At 44.8% G+C, this 24,650-nt stretch overlaps 1 protein-coding gene across 3 annotated transcripts in view; it reads right to left on the bottom strand.

Moving 5' to 3' along the window:
* The window catches only part of CCDC150 (coiled-coil domain containing 150), a 51,713-nt gene extending 33,093 nt beyond the window's left edge, over positions 1 to 18,620 (bottom strand). For 2 of the 3 annotated variants that reach the window (XM_081862826.1, XM_081862825.1), the window contains exons 1-10: positions 15,996 to 16,192; positions 13,768 to 13,988; positions 12,473 to 12,651; positions 10,184 to 10,252; positions 8,802 to 8,918; positions 6,433 to 6,562; positions 3,988 to 4,031; positions 3,308 to 3,400; positions 2,421 to 2,528; positions 1,201 to 1,325 (exon numbers count right to left, since the gene is read on the bottom strand). In XM_081862826.1, the coding sequence (XP_081718952.1) occupies positions 1,201 to 1,325; positions 2,421 to 2,528; positions 3,308 to 3,400; positions 3,988 to 4,031; positions 6,433 to 6,562; positions 8,802 to 8,918; positions 10,184 to 10,252; positions 12,473 to 12,651; positions 13,768 to 13,988; positions 15,996 to 16,162 (1,253 nt within the window). In that variant the 5' untranslated portion in view covers positions 16,163 to 16,192. Of the gene's footprint in view, positions 1 to 1,200; positions 1,326 to 2,420; positions 2,529 to 3,307; positions 3,401 to 3,987; positions 4,032 to 6,432; positions 6,563 to 8,801; positions 8,919 to 10,183; positions 10,253 to 12,472; positions 12,652 to 13,767; positions 13,989 to 15,995; positions 16,193 to 18,522 lie in introns of those variants that run through there. The other variant, XM_081862824.1, reaches the window with a different exon arrangement.
* Between the last annotated feature and the right edge of the window lie 6,030 nt (positions 18,621 to 24,650).

Here is a 24,650-nt window from a genome sequence, read left to right as displayed (position 1 = left end):
ACTACAACTAATCCAGAATGTGGCAGCTAGACTGGCGACTGGGAGTGGCCACCGAGACCACATAACACCGGTCCTGAAATTCCTACATTGGCTCCTGGTACGTTTCCGAGCACAATTCAAAGTGCTGGTGTTGACCTTTAAAGCCCTAAACGGCCTCGGCCCAGTATACCTGAAGGAGCGTCTCCACCCCATCATTCAGCCCAGACACTGAGGTCCAGCGCCGAGGGCCTTCTGGCGGTTCCCTCACTGCGAGAAGTGAGGTTACAGGGAACCAAGCAGAGGGCCTTCTTGGTAGTGGCACCCACCCCTTCAGATATCAAGGAGAGAAATAATTATCTGACTTTTAGAAGACATCTGAAGGCAGCCCTATACTGGGAAGTTTTTAATGTTTGGCATTTTATTGTGCTTTTAACATTCTGTTGAGGGCCACCCAGAGTGCCTGGAGAAACCCAGCCAGATGGGCGGGGATAAATAATAAATTACTATTATTATTATTATTATTATTACTTCTGCAACCTTCAAAAGCAGCCAAAGGCCTCACATTTCAGACAGCAGATGTATGCCACAGAATGAGACGCCTTGCATTTAAGAATTTAAGACTGAAGTAGAGCTTGTATTAAGATTTTATATACCGTATTTTTCGCTCCATATGATGCACCTAGTTTTTTGGGGGGAAATAAAGAAAAAAAAATTATTTCCTCCCCAGGTGCTGGGCTGGGGCGGGGAAAGCCCGAGCTTCCCCCGACCCCAGCCCCCAGAACAGGCTGCTATCCGCAAGCCGTGGGAGAGCTGTGCGACTTTACGCAGCTCTCCCACGGCTGGCGGAGAGCTGCGCGAAGCCCAAAGCCTGGGGGCGTGCCGAGCTCAGCGCGCCCCAAGCTTCTGGGTGCAGGCAAGCTCTCCACTAGCCGTGGGAGAGCTGCGCAACTTCGCGCAGGTCTCCCATGGCTAGCGGAGAGCTTCCTGAAGCCTGGAGAGCGAGAGGGGTCGGTGCGCACCGACCCCCCTCGTCTCCAAGCTTCAGCGAAAGCCTGCATTCACCCCATAGGACGCACACACATTTCCCCTTCATTTTTTGGGGGGGAAAAGTGTGTCCTATGGGGCGGAAAATATGGTACATACACACACATCCACACACACATGAATATGACATAAAAGGAAGCCAGGCCACACATAGGAAAGCAATACTTTGGCTCTCACATCTCTCTCTGGAGCTGAGCTTTTTCATTCTGCACAATCTGCAGTTCCGCTGTAATACTGGCCCGGGCAGCATCCAGAATCAAGTCTTGCTCTTGCAGCTTCTGATTGATTTTATCCTGCTCCACCTAAAAAAGAAAGGAGGAATTATGAAGGCGTTTATAATGATAAAATGAAGACCCAATGTTTTCAGCGTGAAAATCTTTTTTTTTTTAAATAATATTTATTACTTTTAAAACTTACAAAAAAGAAAGAGAAGAAAAAAGACAAAAAGAAAAAAACAAGGAAAAAAACAATACAATACAATATATAAACAATACAAAACACAACATTGACACATTGACCTAAACAAAACAAAACAAAAGCAATTTAAAAACATACATTATACCATTTCAGTACTCTATCTTTCATACCCTTGTTTCATCGACCTCCTCTCACCTCCCTTTTTGTATTCCACTTCTATTAATTGTTTCAGCAATTCCTTTCCATCTTTCACTATTTTCTGTCATACAAATATCTTAACTTATTTTTACCCTTATTTTCCATTAATACTATAATGCTTATTTATGCTTAACTCCTTATAACATTTCTACTAAAGCCATAAGATTTCATTCCAACATTCTAACACTCAGTAATTTTACAATATTTCTATTTCTAAAAATAAACTTTAACGTTTTCAGCGTGAAAATCTTGGTTGTGAAGAGCTGGAAGAGCCGCTCACTGCTTTGCAGGCCTCTTTCCACCTGGCCTGAGAGGGCAGGGCCCAGACTGACTCCAGCTACAAAAGCAGCGGCTGGTGAAGAGGCCAGACCACCTTGGCTGCTTCTTAGTGCAGACTCAGGCTATTGAGCTTCCACAGTGTTGCCTCCAGATGTTTTGAGACTACAGTTCCCAGCATCCCTGACCACTGGTCCTGCTAGCTAGGGATCATGGGAGTTGTAGTCCGACAAATTCTGGCAACCTAAGTTTGAGGAAACACCGTGTACCACGAAGCCCACTTGACATATTATAAAATATTATTGGGTACAAAGGTATGTCAGGAGGGGGGGAAACTGAGGAGAACGGGCTTGCCTCCCACAATTCTTTGCTCCTACCTTTGTCACATGCTCAGAGATAGAACCCAACCCAGACAACCCCTCACCAACCTATGGAAATTGTGTACGGCATACACATCGCAGATCAATAGGAGGGTTTCTGAAAAGCGCGTGAAAATGGCTCCACACCTTTAGGGCGGCCTGGTGATCCGAGATGAGTTGAGCGTTCTCCACGGTAACACGTCGAAGGGTGTCATTCATTTCTGCACACTGTTGGGTCAACTGCTCATTCAGCGCCTTGAGGAAGGACACAAGAGTCACAAGAAGTGTCTATCGATTCATTTTCCCCAGCTTTCTTCCTTAAGAATATATGGTAAAATATTGCTCAAAAAAAGATATGCTAATATGCCTAAATTAAAATGTAAAGTATCTGAGGGAAGGTAAATTAGCAAGGAAAGATAATAAGAATATATAGAAGATTTGAGGAGATTGTAAATGCAAAGATAAGTGTAATCTCAGAATGTAGAGGAAATCGAGTGGGGGCAGAGGGATGCGGGGGGTGGGAACAACAAAATAATATTAGGTTTGATTGATGGATAAATGGGGTGGGGGTGGAGAGGATGTGGTGATGGCTTTGGTTTATTTATATTGTGATGTAATATGGATAAAAACAGTAAAATATTGTATTGGAAATTAATAATAATAATAATAATAATAATAATAATAATAGGGGATTCTATGGGCCTTAGGAAGCTAGGTCCTACAGCCAATGTCAGGCAGGATTCAACTTGTTCTGGTTTTGTCTTCATGCTCCTCGCTGCCAAGTTCAACAAGGGCAAAACTGAGACTAAACAGGAGGTTGTAGGAGTAGCACCGCATTTGCCCTCAAGGAAAGACCTCGACCAGACATTCCTGGGTGACTGTTCCCCAGCCTCTAGTTCTTCAGCACCCATATTCCACACACATACAAAATGGCACATGCAAAATTTACCCAGACCTTGGCAAAGCAATCTCTCTTTTCTGCTAGGCATGATTTTGAAACGAGTCCTTAAAAAAATAAAACAAAATCCCATTACTTGGACTTTTTCTGCCACCTCTCGCAGAGAGGCTATTTCTGATCGCAGCTGCGTGTTCTCCTCGTGTTCCCTGCTCAGAGACAGCCGTGCAGCCTAAAGGAAAAGAAGAGAAAAGAAAGGATTCCCTGGGGGAAAATGCTTCAAACACGCAAAGCATTGCAGGTAGTTCAACCAAGTGTGTCAATACAGTGGTGCCTCGCAAGACGAAAAGAATCTGTTCCGCGAGTCTCTACGTCTTGCGGTTTTTTCGTCTTGCGAAGCAAGCCCATTAGCGGCTTAGCGCTATTAGCGGCTTAGTGGATCAGCTGATAAGCGGCTTAGCGGCTTAGAAAAAGGGGGGGGGGACCCCGCAGGAACTCGCAAGACATTTTCGTCTTGTGAAGCAAGCCCATAGGAAATTCATTTTGCGAAGCACCTCCAAAACGGAAAACTCTTTCGTCTAGCGAGTTTTCCGTCTTGCGAGACATTCGTCTTGCGGGGCACCACTGTACATCCCGTTTTTCCATCTCATTTTTCATGTAATGGGGCAGTCCTGTTAAATTAGTACAGCTCTTGAATAATTAGCCTCATGCCCTTGCTGTATCAGCTGCACATACCTGAAATGTAGATATATATGGGGTCAAGACATTAAGGGGGGGGGGAATCCTGCCGAGTTCCAAAATTCCTGTTTTTAAACTTACTTTCCCTTCTTTACTGAGCCTGGAGATGGTATTCTCTCGGGATTCTAGAACAGAACCCACAAAAAGAAAGAGTCACCGGATTTTGAAATTATTAATCAAAATGCTAACCATCATCACTTAGATGTTGGGTTTTTTTCCAAATCAAAATACCAAATATAGAAATCTGCTACAGAAACTGCTGCGCCGGGCTCTTTTTTTTCCTAGAATACTGTTTCGGACTGACAAGCAAGGACAAATATTAAGATAGATGACTTTCCTTATGGTAGACCTAAGAAAGGGTTAGCTCAGGGGTCAGCAAACTAAGGCCCGGGGGCCAGATCAGGCCCAATTGCCTTCAGGATCTGGCCTGCGGACTGTCCGTGGACTGGCGTGGGGATTCTGTTCGTTTGGGCTGCGCCATTCCCCCCCCGCGCCATTCCATTTCCCCCCCCCCTCCCTCACACACACCGTGGCGGCACCACCTCCCTCCCTCCTCCTGGCTTCTCCCCGCCCTGCCTAGAGGAGGAAAGGGGGTGGGCTGAGCCGGCTGAGCGCCATTTTAAGCAGCCCCTCTCCGGAGCCAGCCATCTCGCGCCGCTCATCTTCCCTCTGCCGCCGCCACCCTGGTGCTCCTGTGGGCCAGAGAGCGGAGAGGACGAGCTTGCTTTGCCTACCCACGAGAAGCAGCGGTGGCAGCAGCTCCAGGGAAGGTAAGCGCAGCGGCTGGGAGTGGGGAGGAGGACTACTTGCCCCCCTCACCTCTTCTTCCAGTGGACTGGCCCGCGGCTAAATTTTTTTGCCAACCCCTGGATTAGCTGCTGAAACCTTATGCAGGCTAACGTGCAAATACTTTCCATTGGACTCAGAGGGAATCCCTTCTGAGTAAGATCTACAGGGCTGGGCTGTGGACTGTTAATGCTTTCACACAAGCCAAAGCGGTACAGTGGTACCTCAGGTTACATACGCTTCAGGTTACAGACTCCGCTCACCCAGAAATAGTGCTTCAGGTTTAGAACTTTGCTTCAGGATGAGAACAGAAATCATGCTCCGGCGGCGTGGCAGCAGCAGGAGGCCCCATTAGCTAAAGTGGTGCTTCAGGTTAAGAACAGTTTCAGGTTAAGAACGGACCTCTGGAACAAATTAAGTACTTAACCCGAGGTACCACTGTAGTTTGTGTCTTCCATTTTTTTAATAAAGAGGTCTTTAAACTCATATAATGAACCTGGTGAGACTAATTCTGTTGCATTCTATGACAGCACTGCGGTTTATCATGTAAAAGATTACCTGGCCCTGTTAAGTGTTGATGACAGTAAGTTACTGCAGATGAAACCGATCATCTGTAATTTTTTGTTGTTGAAATGTCCCAATAGCTATGCAGCCAGCAAAAAAAAAAAAAAAATCCCTCAAAGCTCAATCAGTTCTCTTTTCAGCATCTCCAACAATCACTACATAATCCTTAGGAGTCGGCTGCATAGCCACTTGCTACGTTTTGTGTCATCGCTAAATATTTTTGTTCTCATTCAGTTTGTCAATGCCTATCCCACTATTATTGCAGTTACTTCACTCCAATGTTAATGTTTGTTTTAGTTGGTGCTGACCTTTAAAGCCCTCAACAGCCTCGGCCCAGTATACCTGAAGGAGCATCTCGACCCCCATCGTTCAGCGCGGACCCTGAGGTCCAGCTCTGAGGGCCTTCTGGCGGTTCCCTCACTGCAAGAAGTAAGGTTACATGGAACCAGACAGAGGGCCTTCTCGGTAGTGGCACCCACTCCGTGGAATGCCCTCCCAGCAGATGTCAAGGAAATAAACAACTACTGTATCTGACGTTTAGAAGACATCTGAAGGCAGCCCTGTTTAGGGAAGTTTTTAATGACTGATGTTTTAATGTATTTTTAATCTTTCGTTGGAAGCCACCCAGATGGGCGGGGTATAAGTAATCAATTTATTATTATTATTCACATTTATAGGCCATCCTATGTTTAGGCTCCAGACCTGCTAAGACATACTTTTCTATTTCGTCAAGCAGGATGGAAAGACATCCAAAAGGCCCATTCTTAAGACTTGAGCTGGTCTCACAGTCCTTTCACATGGGAGCAGATTTAATACCAGGCAGAGCTTACACACTGCAATGGTTTTTAGCGAGTCACTTCACACATTAAACTGCCGATTGTCACAGGTGGAGCGCATGAAGAAGAAGAGTTTGGATTTGGTATCCTGCTTTATCACTACCCAAAGGAGTCTCAAAGCTCCCCCACAACAAACACTCTGTGAGGTGAGTGGGGCTGAGAGACTTCAGAGAAGCATGACTAGCCCAAGGTCACCCAGCAGCTGCAGGTGGAGGAGCGGAAACGCGAACCCGGTTCACCAGATTACGAGTCCACCACTCTTAACCACTACACCACACTGGCTCTCATGGAGTGTGTACTAGTCTTAAGGCATGAAGAAGATCCAAAAATACTTGCATACCTAGATCAGATTTAAGCTGTGCGCACTGCTGTTCCAGCTGAAGAGCTCTCTTTTCCTCCCTCTGCAGCCTTTCCCGAGATATCTCAATATCTTGGCGGAGGTTGTTACAGTCCTCTTGCAGAATGTGAACCTGTAAAGGCATCCACATAACACATTCAGTAATTTCTTCTTAAAAATAAAAATAAAAATTAACTCTCAACAAAGCCTTTCATTGAGCTAGACAGCTGAAGAATGAACAAGCTATAGCTGTACTGTTTGCAACCAAAAGTTTTATTTTTAAAATTTCATTTATTTGGTTTTTCAAATTACAGTTTTACAATCCCAGCGTACAAGATAAAAACAAGATTCCTTAGAATCTCCTGGAGTTCCCTCCTCCCCTTTGTGGGTCCTATTGTTAGTCATTCTCTCCTGCATCTTTTGCGATAATCCAAATATTTTACATCTCCATTTTGTCCAAAACTCACCATTAAACTACAAGTGTTATTCCAATCCTGCTAACAATTTTAACTGTTTACAATGGTCTTTAAGATAAGTTATAAATTCCCCCCACTCCTTATTAAAATTTTGGTCTTCCTGATTTCTACTTCTTCCAGCCATTTTTTGCCATTTCGGCAAAGTTGTTTTTAATATTGCTTTTAATACTGTAACCTGCCATGGGGCCTTATAGTGAAGGGAAGGTAATAAACAATTTCACACCCTTAATCTCCCCTCCCGCACAGACCCTTAAGGCTCAAGGAGAGAACACTGGAAATCATGGACTGTGATTCAGTGGCGGAGGCCATCTTTTGCATGCAAAAAATACCAGATTCAACCCCATGCAACTTCAAAAAGGGCTGAAAAAGAACCCAGCATGAATCTGCACAGAGTGCCTACCAGTAAAGACTACTGATACTACTACTACTACTACTACTAATAATAATAATTTATTACTTATACCCCACCCATCTTGGTTACAGGGAACCAGGCAGAGGGCCTTCTTGGTAGTGGCACCTGCCCTGTGGAACGCCCTCCCACCAGATGTCAAAGAGAAAAACAACTACCAGACTTTTATAAGACATCTGAAGGCAGACCTGTTTAGGGAAGCTTTTAATGTTTAACGGACTACTGTATTTTATTATTTTGTTGGAAGCTGCCCAGAGTTGCTGGGGAAGCCCAGCCAAATGGGCAGGGTATAAATAAATAAATAATAATAATAATAATAATAATAATAATTCCATTTACCAGTATGCAAGAATATGTATATATTCTTGCCTGCACAGTAGGGGACAGTCATGCAGTAAGTCTGGAGAAAAGTTGTAGACCTTCCTTTTTAAAATGTGTATTATTATTATTACTATAATACTAAAGACTTGCTATATTATTATTATTATTACAGTGGTACCTCGGGTTACATACGCTTCACGTTACATATGCTTCAGGTTACAGACTCCGCTAACCCAGAAATAGTACCTCGGGTTAAGAACTTTGCTTCAGGATGAGAACAGAAATTGTGCAGCGGCAGCGGGAGGCCCCATTAGCTAAAGTGGTGCTTCAGGTTAAGACCAGTTTCAGGTTAAGAACGGACCTCTGGAACGAATTAAGTACGTAACCAGAGGTACCACTGCATTAATTAATTTTTTACACCTCCCCATACCTGCAGGTCACAGGGCGATTCACTACATAGAATCACAATATTAAAAACACAAAATACTAATAAAAAACAAGAAGAATCCAATAATCCCCCCCCAGCACATTTTAAAAAGGCATTTGATGTCAATCAGCCAAAGGTCTGGTTAAAGAGGAACCGTTTTTTGCCTGGCACCTAAATGAAGGCCCCAGCCAAGCCTCCCTGCCGTAGGAGGAGGAGCAGCATTTTGATACTTAAATCTGCTGCGGAAGGGGAGATTGTTGGTTTGCTTCTGTATTTATTATGTATTTATTATGTATTTATTATATTGTAATTACCGTATTTTTTGCTCTATAAGACTCACTTTTTCCCTCCTAAAAAGTAAGGGGAAATGTGTGTATGTCTTATGGAGTGAATGCAGGCTGCGCAGCTATCCCAGAAGCTAGAACAGTGAGAGGGATTGCTGCTTTCACTGCGCAGCGATCCCTCTTGCTGTTCTGGCTTCTGAGATTCAGAATATTTTTTTTCTTGTTTTCCTCCTCCAAAAACTAGGTGTGTCTTGTGGTCTGTTACGTCTTATAGAGCGAAAAATACGGTATATGTTGCAAACCACCCTGAGATCTACCGGTATAGGGAGGTATGCAAACTTAATCGATTAATTAATAATATGAATAGTATGCTGTGGAAACAATAGTCTGTCAATAGCCTGCAAAACTGTATTGTCCTGGTGGAATCCTAAAACGAGAAGGGACGCTTCACCCACCTGCTTCCTTTCGTTTTCCACCGTCGCTTCCATTTCATGCATCCGATAAAGAAGGACTGCTTGGGATTCTTCCAAGGACTGCCGCCTGCTGGACTCCTTAGACAGCTTCTCTGTCAGCTGCAAGCGACAAACCAGGCGTTTGGATAACCAGTTCCGTTTCAAACCAGGGCAACAAGCGTGTGAAACTCTATGCTTCTCTTTCTAGGATAAGCAACTTGCTTGGCATTGGAAGGGAGCACTGGAAACGCGAGCCTGAGGGCCACACTGCGTGCAATTGTCTCTACAGTAGTACCTCGGAAGTCAAACAGAGTCCACTTGACTACCGAAAATGTTTGGAAACCAAGGCGCAGCTTCCGATTGCCCGCAGGAGCTTCCTGCAGCCAATCAGAAGCTGCGGAAGTCGCGCAGGACGTTGGGGTTCCAAAGAACGTTTGCAAACCGGAACGCTCCGGGTTTGCGGCATTCGGGAGCCAAAACGTTCGAGTTGCAAGGCGTTCGGGATCCAAGGTACAGCTCTATTTGCCTATCGCAACGTGGGCGACAGCAGAACAGTCTTAGCAAATACAGTGGTACCTCAGGTTACCTACGCTTCAGGTTACAGACTCTGCTAACCCAGAAATATTACCTCAGGTTAAGAACTTTGTGTTGTGTATTGAGTCAAAGGATTTTATATCTGTATTATTATTGTCTGTATTTGCATTAGGGTAAAGTGACTGCCTTTTGGTTCCAGAGGGTACAGCTACTATTGGTTCATTTAAGCTGCTGTATTTGGATCCTCTGTCTTATTGGTTGCCTCCAAAAGGCAGGACTGTGATTGCCTGATATTGTTCTCTCCAAAATGTATCCTTTCTAGCTAGTTCCCTGTCCCTATAAATGTAGCTCTCCCCTCCTCAAGTCTTAGTCTTGTTGCGTTAATAAAGAAGTGTTACTAGAGAACTGTCTCCAGCATATTATGTCAAGAGAGCTGAAATCACAGACCCCACGTCACAACACTTTGCTTCAGGATGAGAACAGAAATCGTGCTCCAGCGGCACGGTGACAGCAGGAGGCCCCATTAGCTAAAGTGGTGCTTCAAATTAAGAACAGTTTCAGCTTAAGAACAGACCTCCAGAACGAATTAAGTACGTAACCAGAGGTACCACTGTATTCTACACCTGTCCATAGCTTGAAACAGTTTCATCTCAAATATTCAAAACACGCGCTGGCCTTCGAAATGGAAGCAACCTCTCCAGGCAGAGAGGCACCTCATGGAGAATGTTCTGAGCATTGCCAAAAGATTTATTTCCTTGTTTCAATTGCCATGCGTTCTTGATTTTTTAGGGAGCTCATCTTCTTCACTCCCCCCCCCCCCCGCGGTAACCCAAATACCCTTCTGTCCTTACCTCTTGAAGTTTACGGTTCATCTTATTTTTCGCTGCCCTCAACTCATCTGCAGCAACCGTTACATCTCTCTGCAAAAACCAACAGCAGGACATGGGTGGGCTGGATGTGCAAATGTTTTTGGTTGTTTTCAAAGCTGGGCTCTTTGTAACGCATCCCGATTGCTCTTCAACTGATCTGCATTTCCAACACACTTTTCTGACACTTGATGTGGCAGTAAACAACTTTCGCAGCGCTCTGAGCCTGGTGTCTTAAGCCACATCATCAGACAGCTTAGAAATGGGGAAGACAGTTATCAGACTACACTTCCCTCTACCCCCCAAGTTTATAATATATATATATACAGTGGTGCCTCGCAAGACGAAAAGAATCCGTTCCGCGACTCTCTTCGTCTAGCGGTTTTTTCGTCTTGCGAAGCAAGCCCATTGACGGCTTAGCGGATTAGCGCTATTAGCGGTTTAGTGGCTTATCGGCTTAGCGGATTAGAAAAAGGGGGGGGGGAGGGGAAAAAAACCGCAGGAACTCGCAAGACATTTTCGTCTTGTGAAGCAAGCCCATAGGAAATTCGTTTTGCGAAGTGCCTCCAAAACGGAAAACTCTTTCGTCTAGTGAGTTTTCCGTCTTGCGAGGCATTCGTCTTGCGGGGCACCACTGTAAGTCTGAGTATAGTAAAGGTAAAGGGACCCCTGACCATTAGGTCCAGTTGTGACCGACTCTGGGGTTACAGCACTCATCTTGCTTCATTGGCCGAAGGAGCCGGCGTACAGCTTCCAGGTCATGTGGCCAGCATGACTAAGCCGCTTCTGGCAAACCAGAGCAGCGCACAGAAATGCCATTTACCTTCCCGCCGGAGCAGTCCCTATTTATCTACTTGCACTTTGATGTGCTTTCGAACTGCTAGGTTGGCAGGAGGAGGACCGAGCAACGGGAGCTCACCCTGTCACGGGGATTCGAACCGCTGGCCTTCTGATCGGCAAATCCTAGGCTCTGTGGTTTAACCCACAGCACCACCCGTGTCCCTATGTTTAACATTAAGGGCAATTCCCTTGCCCCCCCCCCAAAAAAATTTGGAACTAGAATGAAGTCTAGCTCCCCGGAAAATAAAATAGGATTAATAATTGGTGTTGTGTGTTGTGTGATAAGAGGAGCTAACCCAGAATGCTGTTTAAGAGAGGAAGCCTACCTTCCTAGTAACAGCTAGCACGTTTGCAAAGCTAAGCAGGGACTGGTATGGTTGCAATACTGGATGGGGGACCACATGTTGAGATTCCTGTATTGCAGGGGGTTAGACTAGATGATTCTCGGGCTCTCTTCCAACTGCAGAATGTCCGCCCCCCATCCTTTCCATATAAGCAACCAAACCGATAAGACCGTGAGTTCTGCAATCTACCCTCCGGTCCAGCTGCTGCCGTATGATTTCTAGCCCATTTTGAGAGATACAGCAAAATAATAGCACCTCTCAATCGTTCCCATTTTTGGTCTAAGACGCACGTCTAAACCTTACAGCATATTAACATTTAGCAATCTTTTCGAAGTCCGCAGCATAACAACAGTGATCTACAAAACGGCAGATCTGTTAACAGCAGGGTGGATAAAAATCAATTATTTTTTTAAAATAATAATACTAAAAAAAATCAGATTTTTAAAAATTTAAATTGGATTTTAAAGGATTTGTTTTATGTTTTCCATGTGTGCTAAAACTCAGTCTGGTTTTTTTTTTTTTTTAACGTTTAACCACATCAGTTAGCAAACATGGATACCTATGATATGATGTGGTTTTTTTTAGTTAAATAGTTTGTTTAAAGTGTTATTAAGGAAATGATTATTTTTCTCCTTCCAATAAAGTACAGCAGAAAAGTTGTCCAAATATAAACAGTTAACTTATTAAACCTCACAATGATTTCATAATTATCTGTCTATGTATTTCTAATAGCATAACCAAATCAGTACTTTTTGATATGACTGTAAAAACTACTCTGAAAATTTATTATTCCAAAAATGAAACCTTCATCTGGTTGGAAATATTAAGATTATACCAGCAAGAATAAGCCTTTCAGTAAAAAAAGAGAGATTTAAATCAAGTCTTACTGACTAGTTTCAAATCAAATCTACCAGTTAACAGACTAGACCAGGTTTCCTCAACCTTGGCCCTCCAGATGTTTTTGGCCTACAACTCCCATGATCCCTAGCTAGCAGGACCAGTGGTCAGGGATGATGGGAACTGTAGTCCCAAAACATCTGGAGGCCCAAGGTTGAGGAAGCCTGGACTAGATCACCACAAGTTTCAGTACCTTTGTGGCAGTTGCAATCTCCAGAGCGGCGCTCAGCTTTTGAACTTGACCTCTGGCTTTTTCCTCCTCTTCCCGGGACTCCCTCAGCTGCTGACATAGCACCCTTCCCTCCATCTGAAGCACCTTCAGTTCTCCGATGTGCTCCTCCTGTATCGCGTTCAGGCGCTGCTCTAAATTGGCTGCAAGACAGCAAGGCAGAAAGAGAGGTGCATTGCAATGAGCCCGGCTTCTCAGGCTTCCGAGAGCAGACACCATGTTAAAGGTTTCTTTGCCCGATTTGAAATGTGAAGTAGGCTTCAATGCCGCACCCAAAAATGGTTCAGAGCAAAGGTGGGAGACTGATGGCCTGCCGTTTGGAACCAGCCAGTAGGAGTGGCCACCAAGACCATCTAACACCGGTCCTGAAAGACCTACATTGGCTCCCAGTACGTTTCCGAGCACAATTCAAAGTGTTGGTGCTGAGCTTTAAAGCCCTAAACTGCCTCAGCCCAGTATACCTGAAGGAATCAGCCTTCTTTATGGTCCAGCTCTCACTTCCATACATCACTACTGGGAAACCATAACTTTAACTATACGGATACTATATGGATTCATGGGTAGGCAAACTTAAGGGCCGGGGGCCGGATCCAGCCCAATCACCTTCTCAGTTCAGTCCATGGACGGTCCAGGAATCAAAGTGTTTTTACATAAGTACAATATGCCCTTTCATTTAAAATGCATCTCTGGGTTATTTGTGGGGCATAGGAATTCATTCATTCATTTTTTTCAGAATAAAGTCTGGCCCCCACAAGGTCTGAGGGATAGTGGACTGGCCCCCTGCTGAAACAGTTTGCTGACCCCTGCGTTAGATAAAGAAGGCTGATTGCCGAAGAATTGATGCTTTTGAATTATGGTGCTGGAGGAGACTCTTGAGAGTCCCATGGACTGCAAGAAGATCAAACCTATCCATTCTTAAGGAAATCAGCCCTGAGTGCTCACTGGAAGGACAGATCCTGAAGCTGAGGCTCCAGTACTTTGGCCACCTCATGAGAAGAGAGGACTCCCTGGAAAAGACCCTGATGTTGCGAAAGATGGAGGGCACAAGGAGAAGGGGACGACAGAGGACAAGATGGTTGGATGGTGTTCTCAAAGCTACCAGCATGAGTTTGAGCAAACTGCGGGAGGCAGTGGAAGACAGGAGTGCCTGGCGTGCTCTGGTTCATGGGGTCACGAAGAGTCGGACACGACTAAACAACAACCCATGAATCTAACATCATTGCATGCACCAGCCTTTGGTTCCCACCCTCTGAAGTTACCTGCATGCTTTGGGTTCAGCTCTTTTTCCGTCTGCAGCCGGAACATACTCAACTTCATGGTTTGCACAACGCTTTCGAGCCGGCACATCCGATTCACGAGAGTTTCGCAGGTCTGCCACAGCGTGTCCTTTGCTCCGCCAAATGCCGTTCTGGCACGGACGGGGCTGATGGTCTGGTGGCCTTCAGAGTTCTCCGTGGGTTTCGAAGGGAAGAGTTCCATGCTGGAAGAAACAAGATGCCCATTCATTGCTGCGATTCCACATGTGCATATAATATGCTTGGTATTATGCGCACATTATCTGCCTGCATGGCTGCAACCTGGAACACAGCTAAGAGGCAAAACCCATTTCTCGCTGCAAAGTGCGTAGGACAGGGGTCCCTGAATTCACCTCCTTCCCTTTTTGCCATACAAGTGAACTGTGGAAAATCCCACAGTTGGGGACTACAGTTACTCATCACCCCTAAAACGTGGGTGTAGACCCCATCAAGTAAAACAATAGAAATACTTACCTAACCGACCAATCAGGTCGGTTCTCCCCGCCAAAACAAAAGTTCTGCCCCTCCCCAACAAAAATCCTGGCTACGCCCATGCCCTGAAAGAAGATAATCTACCCTCACCAACAGGGAACCCATGGAAGATGTACATACACAGAGAGGTCCCTCATTTGGATACAAAGCTCAACTTCGGTTTAGCATCACAGGCCAAAGTGTCACAGGCTCAACTGCTTCCTCGCCATCACCTCCAGCTTCCAGCACAGCCACAAAGAGGAGATCAGAGACTTTCTCCTCTGTTTTTAATTACAGCAGTTTATTATTATATCCAAACATGGTAAAACTGTGGTTAGTCTCAGCTATGGTTTCTTGAAACAAGCCAACTCTTACAGGTTATGGCAGGAGTCACCACGTCCAGGTACGTGTGGATTCCAACTCCCATCAGCACCAGGCAGCATGGCCAATGGCCAGGGATGATGGGAGTTGTAGTCCAGCAACATCACCAATGCACTAGGGCAGTTTCCCAAACTTGGGTCTCCAGCCGTTTTTGGACTACAATTGCCATCATCCCTGACCCGTGGTCCTACTAGCTAGAGATGATGGGAGTTGTAGTCCAAAAGCAGCTGGAGCCTCAAGTTTGGGAAACCCTGCATTAGCGTTTCTCAAACTTGGATCCCCGACTGTTGTTCGACTACAACTCCCATCATCCCTAGCTGGCAAGACCACTGGTGGGCACACTTGCCAGTGATCAATTAAGCAAAGGCATTTGATTAGCAGCCCCTGTCTGCTACTTAGCCTCTTAATGCCTATGGAAGTAGGAAAGATGTATTTACTTCTTCACACATGACTTCTCCATCTTGGCTTTATTTCTGTTAAATAAATCATGACACAGTATAATATGTCATGTGTTGTTGTTTTTGTTCATCTGAGGTTGCATTTACCTAATTTTAAGACCTGCTAAGTAACAAATAGGGACGTGGGTGGCACTGTGGGTTAAACCACAGAGCCTAGGACTTGCCGATCAGAAGGTCGGCGGTTCGAATCCCCGCGACGGGGTGAGCTCCCGTTGCTCTGTCCCAGCTCCTGTCAACCTAGCAGTTCGAAAGCAGGTCAAAAGTGCAAGTAGATAAATAGGTACCGCTCTGGCGGGAAGGTAAACGGCGTTTCCGTGCGCTGCTCTGGTTCGCCAGAAGCGGCTTAGTCATGCTGGCCACATGACCTGGAAGCTGCATGCTGGCTCCCTTGGCCAATAAAGCGATATGAGCGCCGCAACCCCAGAGTCGGCCACGACCGGACCTAATGGTCGGGGGTCCCTTTACCTTTAAGTAACAAATGATTGCGATTCTGTCCCGATATGTAAACCCACAGAATTCAAATAATTCACTTTATTTTTCCCCATGACTGTAAATAAAAATGTCTGATCTTTATGTCAATACCTCATTCACTTCAGTGCCCTTCATCTGCAACAAAACTTAACTACATCGACTCAAAACAATACGGTATTGTTTCAGAAGACTGATTAAAATCAGAATACATTAACTTCTTAATAACTTGGATGCTGGTAGCAAAGGCCAGTCAGACGTTCAGAGAGAGAGAGAGAGAGAGATCACACAAATAAAGGAAAATGCAGAATGAAGGTTGCAGTCCTATGTTTACATCCCTGGAAATTACCGTGGAACTTACTTCCATGTAAACATTCATACATTTGTGCTTCAAAGCATTTATTTTGACTATACCTTTGTCCATCAATGCCCAGCGTATGCAGTTCCTTCAAAAGCGCATTTGTCTGCTCTTCAACTACTTTCATCCTCTGGTTCAGCACCACAAAGGTTTCAGGAGCTGTTGAATGGACACTCACTGGGAAGATTATTGGCCTTGCCATCACGGTCTCAGCATTCAACATTTAACTGCAAACAAAGTCAGAGATACCTCTTGATCAACCAATGAAAAGAGGGAGAAGCAGAACTACAAAAAAAAAAAAAAAAGAGAGAGAGAGAGAGAGAGAGAGAGGGAGAACCGAGTCAATGAGATTAAAAGGTAAAGGGACCCCTGACCATTAGGCCCAGTCGCGGCCAACTCTGGGGTTGCGGCGCTCATCTCACTTTACTGGCCGAGGTACAGCTTCCGGGTCACGTGGCCAGCATGACTAAGCCGCTTCTGGTGAACCAGAGCAGCGCACGGAAACTCCGTTTACCTTCCCGCCGGAGTGGTACCTATTTATCTACTTGCACTTTGACGTGCTTTCGAACTGCTAGGTGGGCAGGAGCAGGGACTGAGCAACGGGAGCTTACCCTGTCGCGGGGATTCGAACTGCCGACCTTCTGATCAGCAAGTCCTAGGCTCTGTGGTTTAACCCACAGCGCCACCCGCATCCCGTCAATGAGATTACTCCATCCCTAATAGGGCCCAGAGGATTATCTATGCCATGGCTTACCCTTAAGAGTCCTGGTAATTTTGAATCTGGTGAAGATGCTAAAAATTCTCTATTTAAAATCCCAGTCTCCACTTTCACAAAATGAATGGTCTCTCCAAACTAGAACTGATTGGCAGTAGATGGAGCATAATGAACCAAAGAAAGGACTTCCGATAACATGCAATTAATTTAAACCAGTGGCTGTGATTTGGAACACCTGCTGCAGAAGCAGCGCACCTTCCATTTATCAGAGGAATGGGACAGGCTTCGTGGCAGACTTTTCGTCTGCTGACAGCTCCCCCCCCCCACCTTTCAATCCCAGATGTTTCCACTGAAAAGGACTAGTTAAGCAGGTGGCAATGCCTCTAAGTGAGTGAGTGAGTGACACTTCAAGTCAAAGCAGACAATACAGCTGAAACATCCTGGGTGTTCAAAGGCAGCTTCACATGTTCCTTACGAAACAGATCCCAGGGAGAAACAACTGAGTGGAAGTCAGGTGCTATCACCTTCATGCCTTTGCTTTTAGGGTTCCAGGGCCACCTGGTTGGCCCCTGTTTGCAGGCAGAAGCAATATCAGGAAGAAACATCACGGACAGAATAATTGCCAAACACAGGAAGAATAAGGTTATAGATTGCGTGCCACACTTGTAGTTCCATAAATCATTTAATGCGTCAATAAGAATGGAAGTTGTTAATATTGCAGTTGTTGTATAAGGGATTGATATCTTGACTTTAGTGTAATTGAAACTAATAAGATTTTGGAATGCAGAATGAAGAAAACAATCAAAGCATCCATTCTAGCACGCGGAGTGGGGGGGGGGCACCTGAACTATATAATTTGATATCCAAATGATTGGTATTAGTAATTGTATTATAATTTGGCATTGTTATAATGAGGCTATTATTGGACTGTAATTGAAAACTAATAAGAATTATCATTTTCAATCCATCCCAGTGATATCATTTCCCCCTGTGTTCTTCCAACCATTCCCTGCAGCCAAGACTCCAACCCACCGACCCCTCTCTCTTCCTAGTGACCCTCTCTATTCTTTTGGTGTACAGTATATAATTTAGTTTTGAAAAAAATACTATTAATATAAACTTGAAAACATGGGTGTAGCCAGGATTGGGGGGGGGGGCAGAACTGAGCTATCTGCAACAAGATTGGTCAGTTAGTTATTTTTATTTATTTACTTGATTGCGGAGGGGGTGCAGCTGCCCCCACCCCCCACCCCTTAGCTACACCCATGCTTACAAAACCCATATTGCCAAGATGCAGAAACAACAAAACCATCACTTAAGAAGTGAAAGCGGTCACCGTTTTCAAATCCCCAAGACTTGCTGCAAAAGGCCAATACAAATCATAACAAAACAGATAACCTCACCTATCTCTAATCCCCACCCCTTAATTAAATTACCATTATTATTATTATTATTATTATTATTAGCAAGCCCTAAGCAGCGCACCCAGTGTGCTGGTGCCTGGCTATTTTGTGCCCTAGGGGAGACTAACTTATTTGCACTCACCTCAACCTGGAGCTGGGGGGGGGGGGGGAGAATAAAAAAAAATGCTAACTTCCATTTCCAAAAAAACCCAGAAGCGATAGGATTCTTGGAAATCTAAAAGCAAAAAAATCACCAGTTGGTTTTTTAAAAACATAGAGCAAAAGCTAATCTGTATAGAAACGGTGCCCCTCAACGGTCAATAAACGAGGTCTGCGTCCCAGATGGCCTAATTGATGGATTATTGATTAATGATCGCACCGGCTCCGAGATGTGCAGCTGATCCTCCTTTTCCTCGCCCTGCAGACTCCGGATCCACTTCACTTTCTTCCTTCTTTGCAACTTACCTCCTTCCCTAGAGGCGGCGGGATGCGCCCCGGCTCTCTCTCTCCCCGGCTGCCTCCGGAGCGCAGCGGCCGCGGACCCCTCCTCCTCTCCGCCCCGCGCCGCTGCGCGCGGAATATGTTTCCATGGAGCTCCTCCCCGGCTTCAAACCGACATGCTTTGCCCCAAAGGGGCGGCCACTTTCGCTGCATTATGGGACTTGTAGTCCCCCCCTTTCCCAACGTAGCAGGATCTTAAAAGGGAAATGATTGCGCGCGGGGATCAAGTTCAATGCAAACCAAAACACCGCCTTGGTGCAGAGGAGCGCACCGGGATGGGTCGTTTCTGGGTGTGCGCGTTTTTGTTTTTTGTCGCTGCAGCTCTTGCTGGATTTCAGAAAGTGTTGTTTCCTATCTGTCTGTTTCTCTGCCTGGAACTCAAGAGCTGATGGTCGCCCACGGTAAATATGTGGTGGGCTCATGTTGTTGTTGTTGTTTAGTCGTTTAGTCGTGTCCGACTCTTCGTGACCCCCTGGACCAGAGCACGCCAGGTACTCCTGTCCTCCACTGCCTCCCGCAGTGTAATGGTTATAAGGGGTTGCTCGTGCGTAAGTTGCTGCCACTCCTGGCTAGGTAGCCTGGTTAAACCTTTTCTGGCTGGACAGCCCTTCACTTCGTGGCTGTTCAGTCGCTAGCAGAATCCGTCAGTCGGCGTTTCTTAAATTTCTTCCAGCAAAGAAGTTCTTTGACGCCAAGTCTACGCCTACTTTCCCTGTGCGGAAGTCTTCTGCGCAGGGTGGGTGTGGGTAGCAGAGGACCCGTGCTCTCCCCGCTGGTCTCCAGCGAAGAGTCCTGGAGCCCCCTCGCCGATTCTCCCCTCTGCCCCCCTTTATCCCTGGTGTTACGCTGATTTCCTTCCCCAGCCGATGAGCTCCCTCTCTCCCTGCTGGGCCCCTCTCCAGCATGGCTTGGGAGCCTTGCCTCCACCTCTGGCTCCGATGTCAGTTCCCTGACACACAGTTTGGTCAAACTCATGCTGGTAGCTTCGAGAACACTGTCCAACCATCTTGTCCTGTCATCCCCTTCTCCTTGTGCCCTCCACCTTTCCCAGCATCAGGGTCTTTCCCAGGGAGTCTTCTCTTCTCATGAGGTGGCCAAAGTATTGGAGCCTCAGCTTCAGGATGTGTCCTTCCAGTGAGCACTCCGGGCTATACCCCTCCAACATTTCTCCGATGTTGGGATGTCCTAAGGAAAAGCGGGACATTCTGGGATCAGATTAGAAACTGGGACGGCTTCTATAAATCCGGGACTGTCCCTAGAAAAAAGGGACACTTGGATGGTCTGTGATAAGAGCTGTAGTCAAGTAGCATCTGGAGGGCTACAGGTTGCCTGCCACTATTTAAAGGGTTGTCAGATAACAGATAACACATGAATTTGGCAGTGGAAGACAGGAGTACCTGGCGTGCTCTGGTCCATGGGGTCACGACGAGTCGGACACGACTAAACGACTAAACAACAACAACAACAAATGGAGTTATGGGATCCCTAAGACAAGGAGAAAAGAAAGTATACAACCTTTTGAAGAAATCTGAAGGCAGTCCTGTTTCGGGAAGTTTTTAAAAAATGTTTTATTATATGTGTTGGAAGCCACCCAGAGTGACTGGGGGCAACCCAGTCAGATATGGGTGGGGTATAAATAAAATTATTATTATTATTATTAAATAGGAAGTGTTGTGTATTGAGTCAGATGATTTTGTATCTGTATTATTATTGTCTGTATTTGCATTAGGGTAAAGTAACTGCCTTTTGGTTCCAGAGGGTACAGCTACTATTGGTTCATTTAAGCTGCTGTATTTGGATCCTCTGTCTTAATGGTTTCCTCCAAAAGGCAGGACTGTGATTGCCTGATATTGTTCCCTCCAAAATGTATCCTTTCTAGCTAGTTCCCTGTCCCTATAAATGTAGCTCTCCCCTCCTCAAGTCTCAGTCTTGTTGCTTTAATAAAGAAGTGTTACTAGAGAACTGTCTCCAGCATATTATGTCAAGAGAGCAGAAATCACAAACTCCACGCTACAACAGGAAGTCCCTATTTTAATAGGGACCCCCGGGTATAGGCGGTATGTAAATTCAAATAATAATAATAATAAAAATAATAATTCAGAGAAATGTTGGAAGGTATGCTATTATTCCTAGCCAGGGCTGGCCCAAGACATTTTGGCACCTGAGGGGAACCACAAAATGGTGTTCCCCCTCCTCAAGAGATCAGGAACGAGAAGGGGAAGAAATATCTATCTTGGGATCTGCTGCCTCTGTGGATTCTGCCACCTGGCTGGAGGTCATCCCATTCCTAGCCATGCTGGCTGGAGGTCATCCCTGCACTGCTCACTTGCAGTCAACTGCAACACTGTTGTGAGCAGGAGCTTTGCCTTCCGAAAAACCAGCCCTCCATTTCAGGAGAAAGAGACAGAAGACGTCTTATTATTGACATACATTCACCTCCCTTGCTGCTGGTCTCTCTTGAGGATATAACATGTTCCTGGTCAATCTGAGTACTGTGAACGTTAAGAGTTGAAAATTATTTTTCAATGAGGATCTTTACAGATGCTCTTTAGATGGCAGGAGAGAGCAATCAGAACTGGGAGGAAAAGCTACGGATTACAATATGCTGACTATATTTCTCCATGTATGGTAGCTTGACATTAATATGGGGGAGTGGAATTAAGGATATCTCTAAAGTGATACTTGGAAATTTGAAGCGTTGATAAAAAGCCTTCTGTTTCACCCACTAAACCTTTCACGGGAGAATTTGCAACAGTTTGGCACCATTTTTGAGTGAATTGGAGAATTTCAGATTTTTGCTGAAATTGTGACCCCGGGGCTTAGAAATTTTTTTTTCACAGGTTAAGTTGTCGAGGGCTGATTTCATTTCCTATGATAAAAAGCCTTCTGTTTCCACCGCCAAACCTTTCAGGGGAGAATTTGCAACAGTTTGGCACCATTTTTGAGTGAATTGGAGAATTTCAGATTTTGCTGAAATTGTGACCCCGGGGCTTAGAAATTTTTTTTCCCCACAGGTTTTGTCTTCAAGGGCTGATTTCATTTCCTATAAAAAAAAAGCCTTCTGATTCCACTGCCAAACCTTTCAGGGGAGAATTTGCAACAGTTTGGCACCATTTTTGAGTGAATTGGAGACTTTCAGATTTTTGCTGAAATTGTGACCCCGGGGCTTACAATTTTTTTTTCCCACAGGTGTTGTCTTCGCGGGCTGATTTCATTTCCTATGATAAAAAGGCTTCTGTTTCCACCGCCAAACCTTTCAGGGTAGAATTTGCAACAGTTTGGCACCATTTTTGAGTGAATTGGAGAATTTCAGATTTTTGCTGAAATTGTGACCCCCGGGGCTTAGAAATTTTTTCCCCCACAGGTTTTGTCTTCGAGGGCTGATTTCATTTCCTATGATAAAAAGCCTTCTGTTTCCACCGCCAAACCTTTCAGGGGAGAATTTGCAAGAGTTTGGCACCATTTTTGTGCGAATTGGAGAATTTCAGATTTTTGCTGAAATTGTGACCCGAGGCTTAGAAAATTTTTTTTCACAGGTGTTGTCTTCGAGGGCTGATTTCATTTCCTATGATAAAAAGCCTTCTGTTTCCACCGGCAAACCTTTCAGGGGAGAATTTGCAACAGTTTGGCACCATTTTTGAGTGAATTGGAGAATTTCAGATTTGTGCTGAAATTGTGACCCCGGGGCTTAGAAATTTTTTTTTTCACAGGTTAAGTTGTCGAGGGCTGATTTCATTTCCTATGATAAAAAGCCTTCTGTTTCCACGGCCAAACCTTTCAGGGGAGAATTTGCAACAGTTTGGCACCATTTTTGAGTGAATTGGAGAATTTCAAATTTTTGCTGAAATTGTGATCCCGGGGCTTAGAAATTATTTTTTCAACAGGTTTTGTCTTCGAGGGCTGATTTCATTTCCTATGATAAAAAGCCTTCTGTTTCCACGGCCAAACCTTTCAGGGGAGAATTTGCAACCGTTTGGCACAATTTTTGAGTGAATTGGAGAATTTCAGATTTTTGCTGAAATTGTGACCCCGTGGCTTAGAAATGTTTTTTTTCACAGGTGTTGTGTTCGAGGGCTGATTTCATTTCCCATGACAAAAAGCCTTCTGTTTCCACGGCCAAACCTTTCAGGGGAGAATTTGCAACAGTTTGGCACCATTTTTGAGTGAATTGGAGAATTTCAAATTTTTGCTGAAATTGTGACCCCGGGGCTTAGAATTTTTTTTTTCACAGGTGTTGTCTTCAAGGGCTGATTTCATTTCCTATGATAAAAAGCCTTCTGTTTCCACCGGCAAACCTTTCAGGGGAGAATTTGCAACCGTTTGGCACCATTTTTGAGTGAATTGGAGAATTTCAGATTTTTGCTGAAATTGTGACCCCGGGGCTTAGAAATTTTTTTTTCACAGGTTTTGTTTTCGAGGGCAGATTTCTTGGCCAATGATAAAAAGGCTTCTGTTTCCACCGCCAAACCTGTAAGGGGAGATTTGACGACAGTTTGGCACCGTTTTTGAGTGAATTGGAGAATTTCAGATTTTTGCTGAAATTGTGACCCCGGGGCTTAGAATTTTTTTTTTCACAGGTTTTGTCTTCGAGGGCTGATTTCATTTCCTATGATAAAAAGCCTTCTGTTTCCACCGGCAAACCTTTCAGGGGAGAATTTGCAAGAGTTTGGCACCATTTTTGTGCGAATTGGAGAATTTCAGATTTTTGCTGAAATTGTGACCCGGGGCTTAGAAATTTTTTTTTCACAGGTGTTGTCTTTGAGGGCTGATTTCATTTCCTATGATAAAAAGCCTTCTGTTTCCACCGGCAAACCTTTCAGGGGAGAATTTGCAAGAGTTTGGCACCATTTTTGAGTGAATTGGAGAATTTCAGATTTTTGCTGAAATTGTGACCCCGGGGCTTAGAAATTTTTTTTTTCACAGGTTAAGTTGTCGAGGGCTGATTTCTCGGCCTATGATAAAAAGCCTTCTGTTTCCACCGCCAAACCTTTCAGGGGAGAATTTGCAAGAGTTTGGCACCATTTTTGTGCGAATTGGAGAATTTCAGATTTTTGCTGAAATTGTGACCCGGGGCTTAGAATTTTTTTTTTCACAGGTGTTGTCTTCAAGGGCTGATTTCATTTCCTATGATAAAAAGCCTTCTGTTTCCACCGCCAAACCTTTCAGGGGAGAATTTGCAAGAGTCTGGCACCATTTTTGAGTGAATTGGAGAATTTCAGATTTTTGCTGAAATTGTGACCCCGGGGCTTAGAATTTTTTTTTTCACAGGTTTTGTCTTCGAGGGCTGATTTCATTTCCTATGATAAAAAGCCTTCTGTTTCCACCGCCAAACCTTTCAGGGGAGATTTGGCGACAGTTTGGCACCGTTTTTGAGTGAATTGGAGAATTTCAGATTTTTGCTGAAATTGTGACCCCGGGGCTTAGAAATTTTTTTTTTCACAGGTTAAGTTGTCGAGGGCTGATTTCTTGACCTATGATAAAAAGGCTTCTGTTTCCACCGCCAAACCTTTCAGGGGAGAATTTGCAAGAGTCTGGCACCATTTTTGAGTGAATTGGAGAATTTCAGATTTTTGCTGAAATTGAGACCCCGGGGCTTAGAAATGTTTTTTTTCACAGGTGTTGTGTTCGAGGGCTGATTTCATTTCCCATGACAAAAAGCCTTCTGTTTCCACGGCCAAACTTTTCAGGGGAGAATTTGCAACAGTTTGGCACCATTTTTGAGTGAATTGGAGAATTTCAGATTTTTGCTGAAATTGTGACCCCGGGGCTTAGAAATTTTTTTTTCACAGGTGTTGTCTTCGAGGGCTGATTTCATTTCCTATGATAAAAAGCCTTCTGTTTCCACCGCCAAACCTTTCAGGGGAGAATTTGCAACAGTTTGGCACCATTTTTGAGTGAATTGGAGAATTTCAGATTTTTGCTGAAATTGTGACCCCGGGGCTTAGAATTTTTTTTCCCCACAGGTTTTGTCTTCGAGGGCTGATTTCATTTCCTATGATAAAAAGCCTTCTGTTTCCATGGAGAAACCTTTCAGGGGAGAATTTGCAAGAGTTTGGCACCATTTTTGAGTGAATTGGAGAATTTCAGATTTT

This window comes from Podarcis erhardii (assembly GCF_964252035.2).
Source record: "Podarcis erhardii genome assembly, chromosome: 1".
NCBI classification, from domain to species: Eukaryota; Metazoa; Chordata; class Lepidosauria; order Squamata; family Lacertidae; genus Podarcis; species Podarcis erhardii.
Note: the sequence above shows the minus strand (reverse complement) of the source record. Positions and strands in the feature narration are given on the sequence as shown.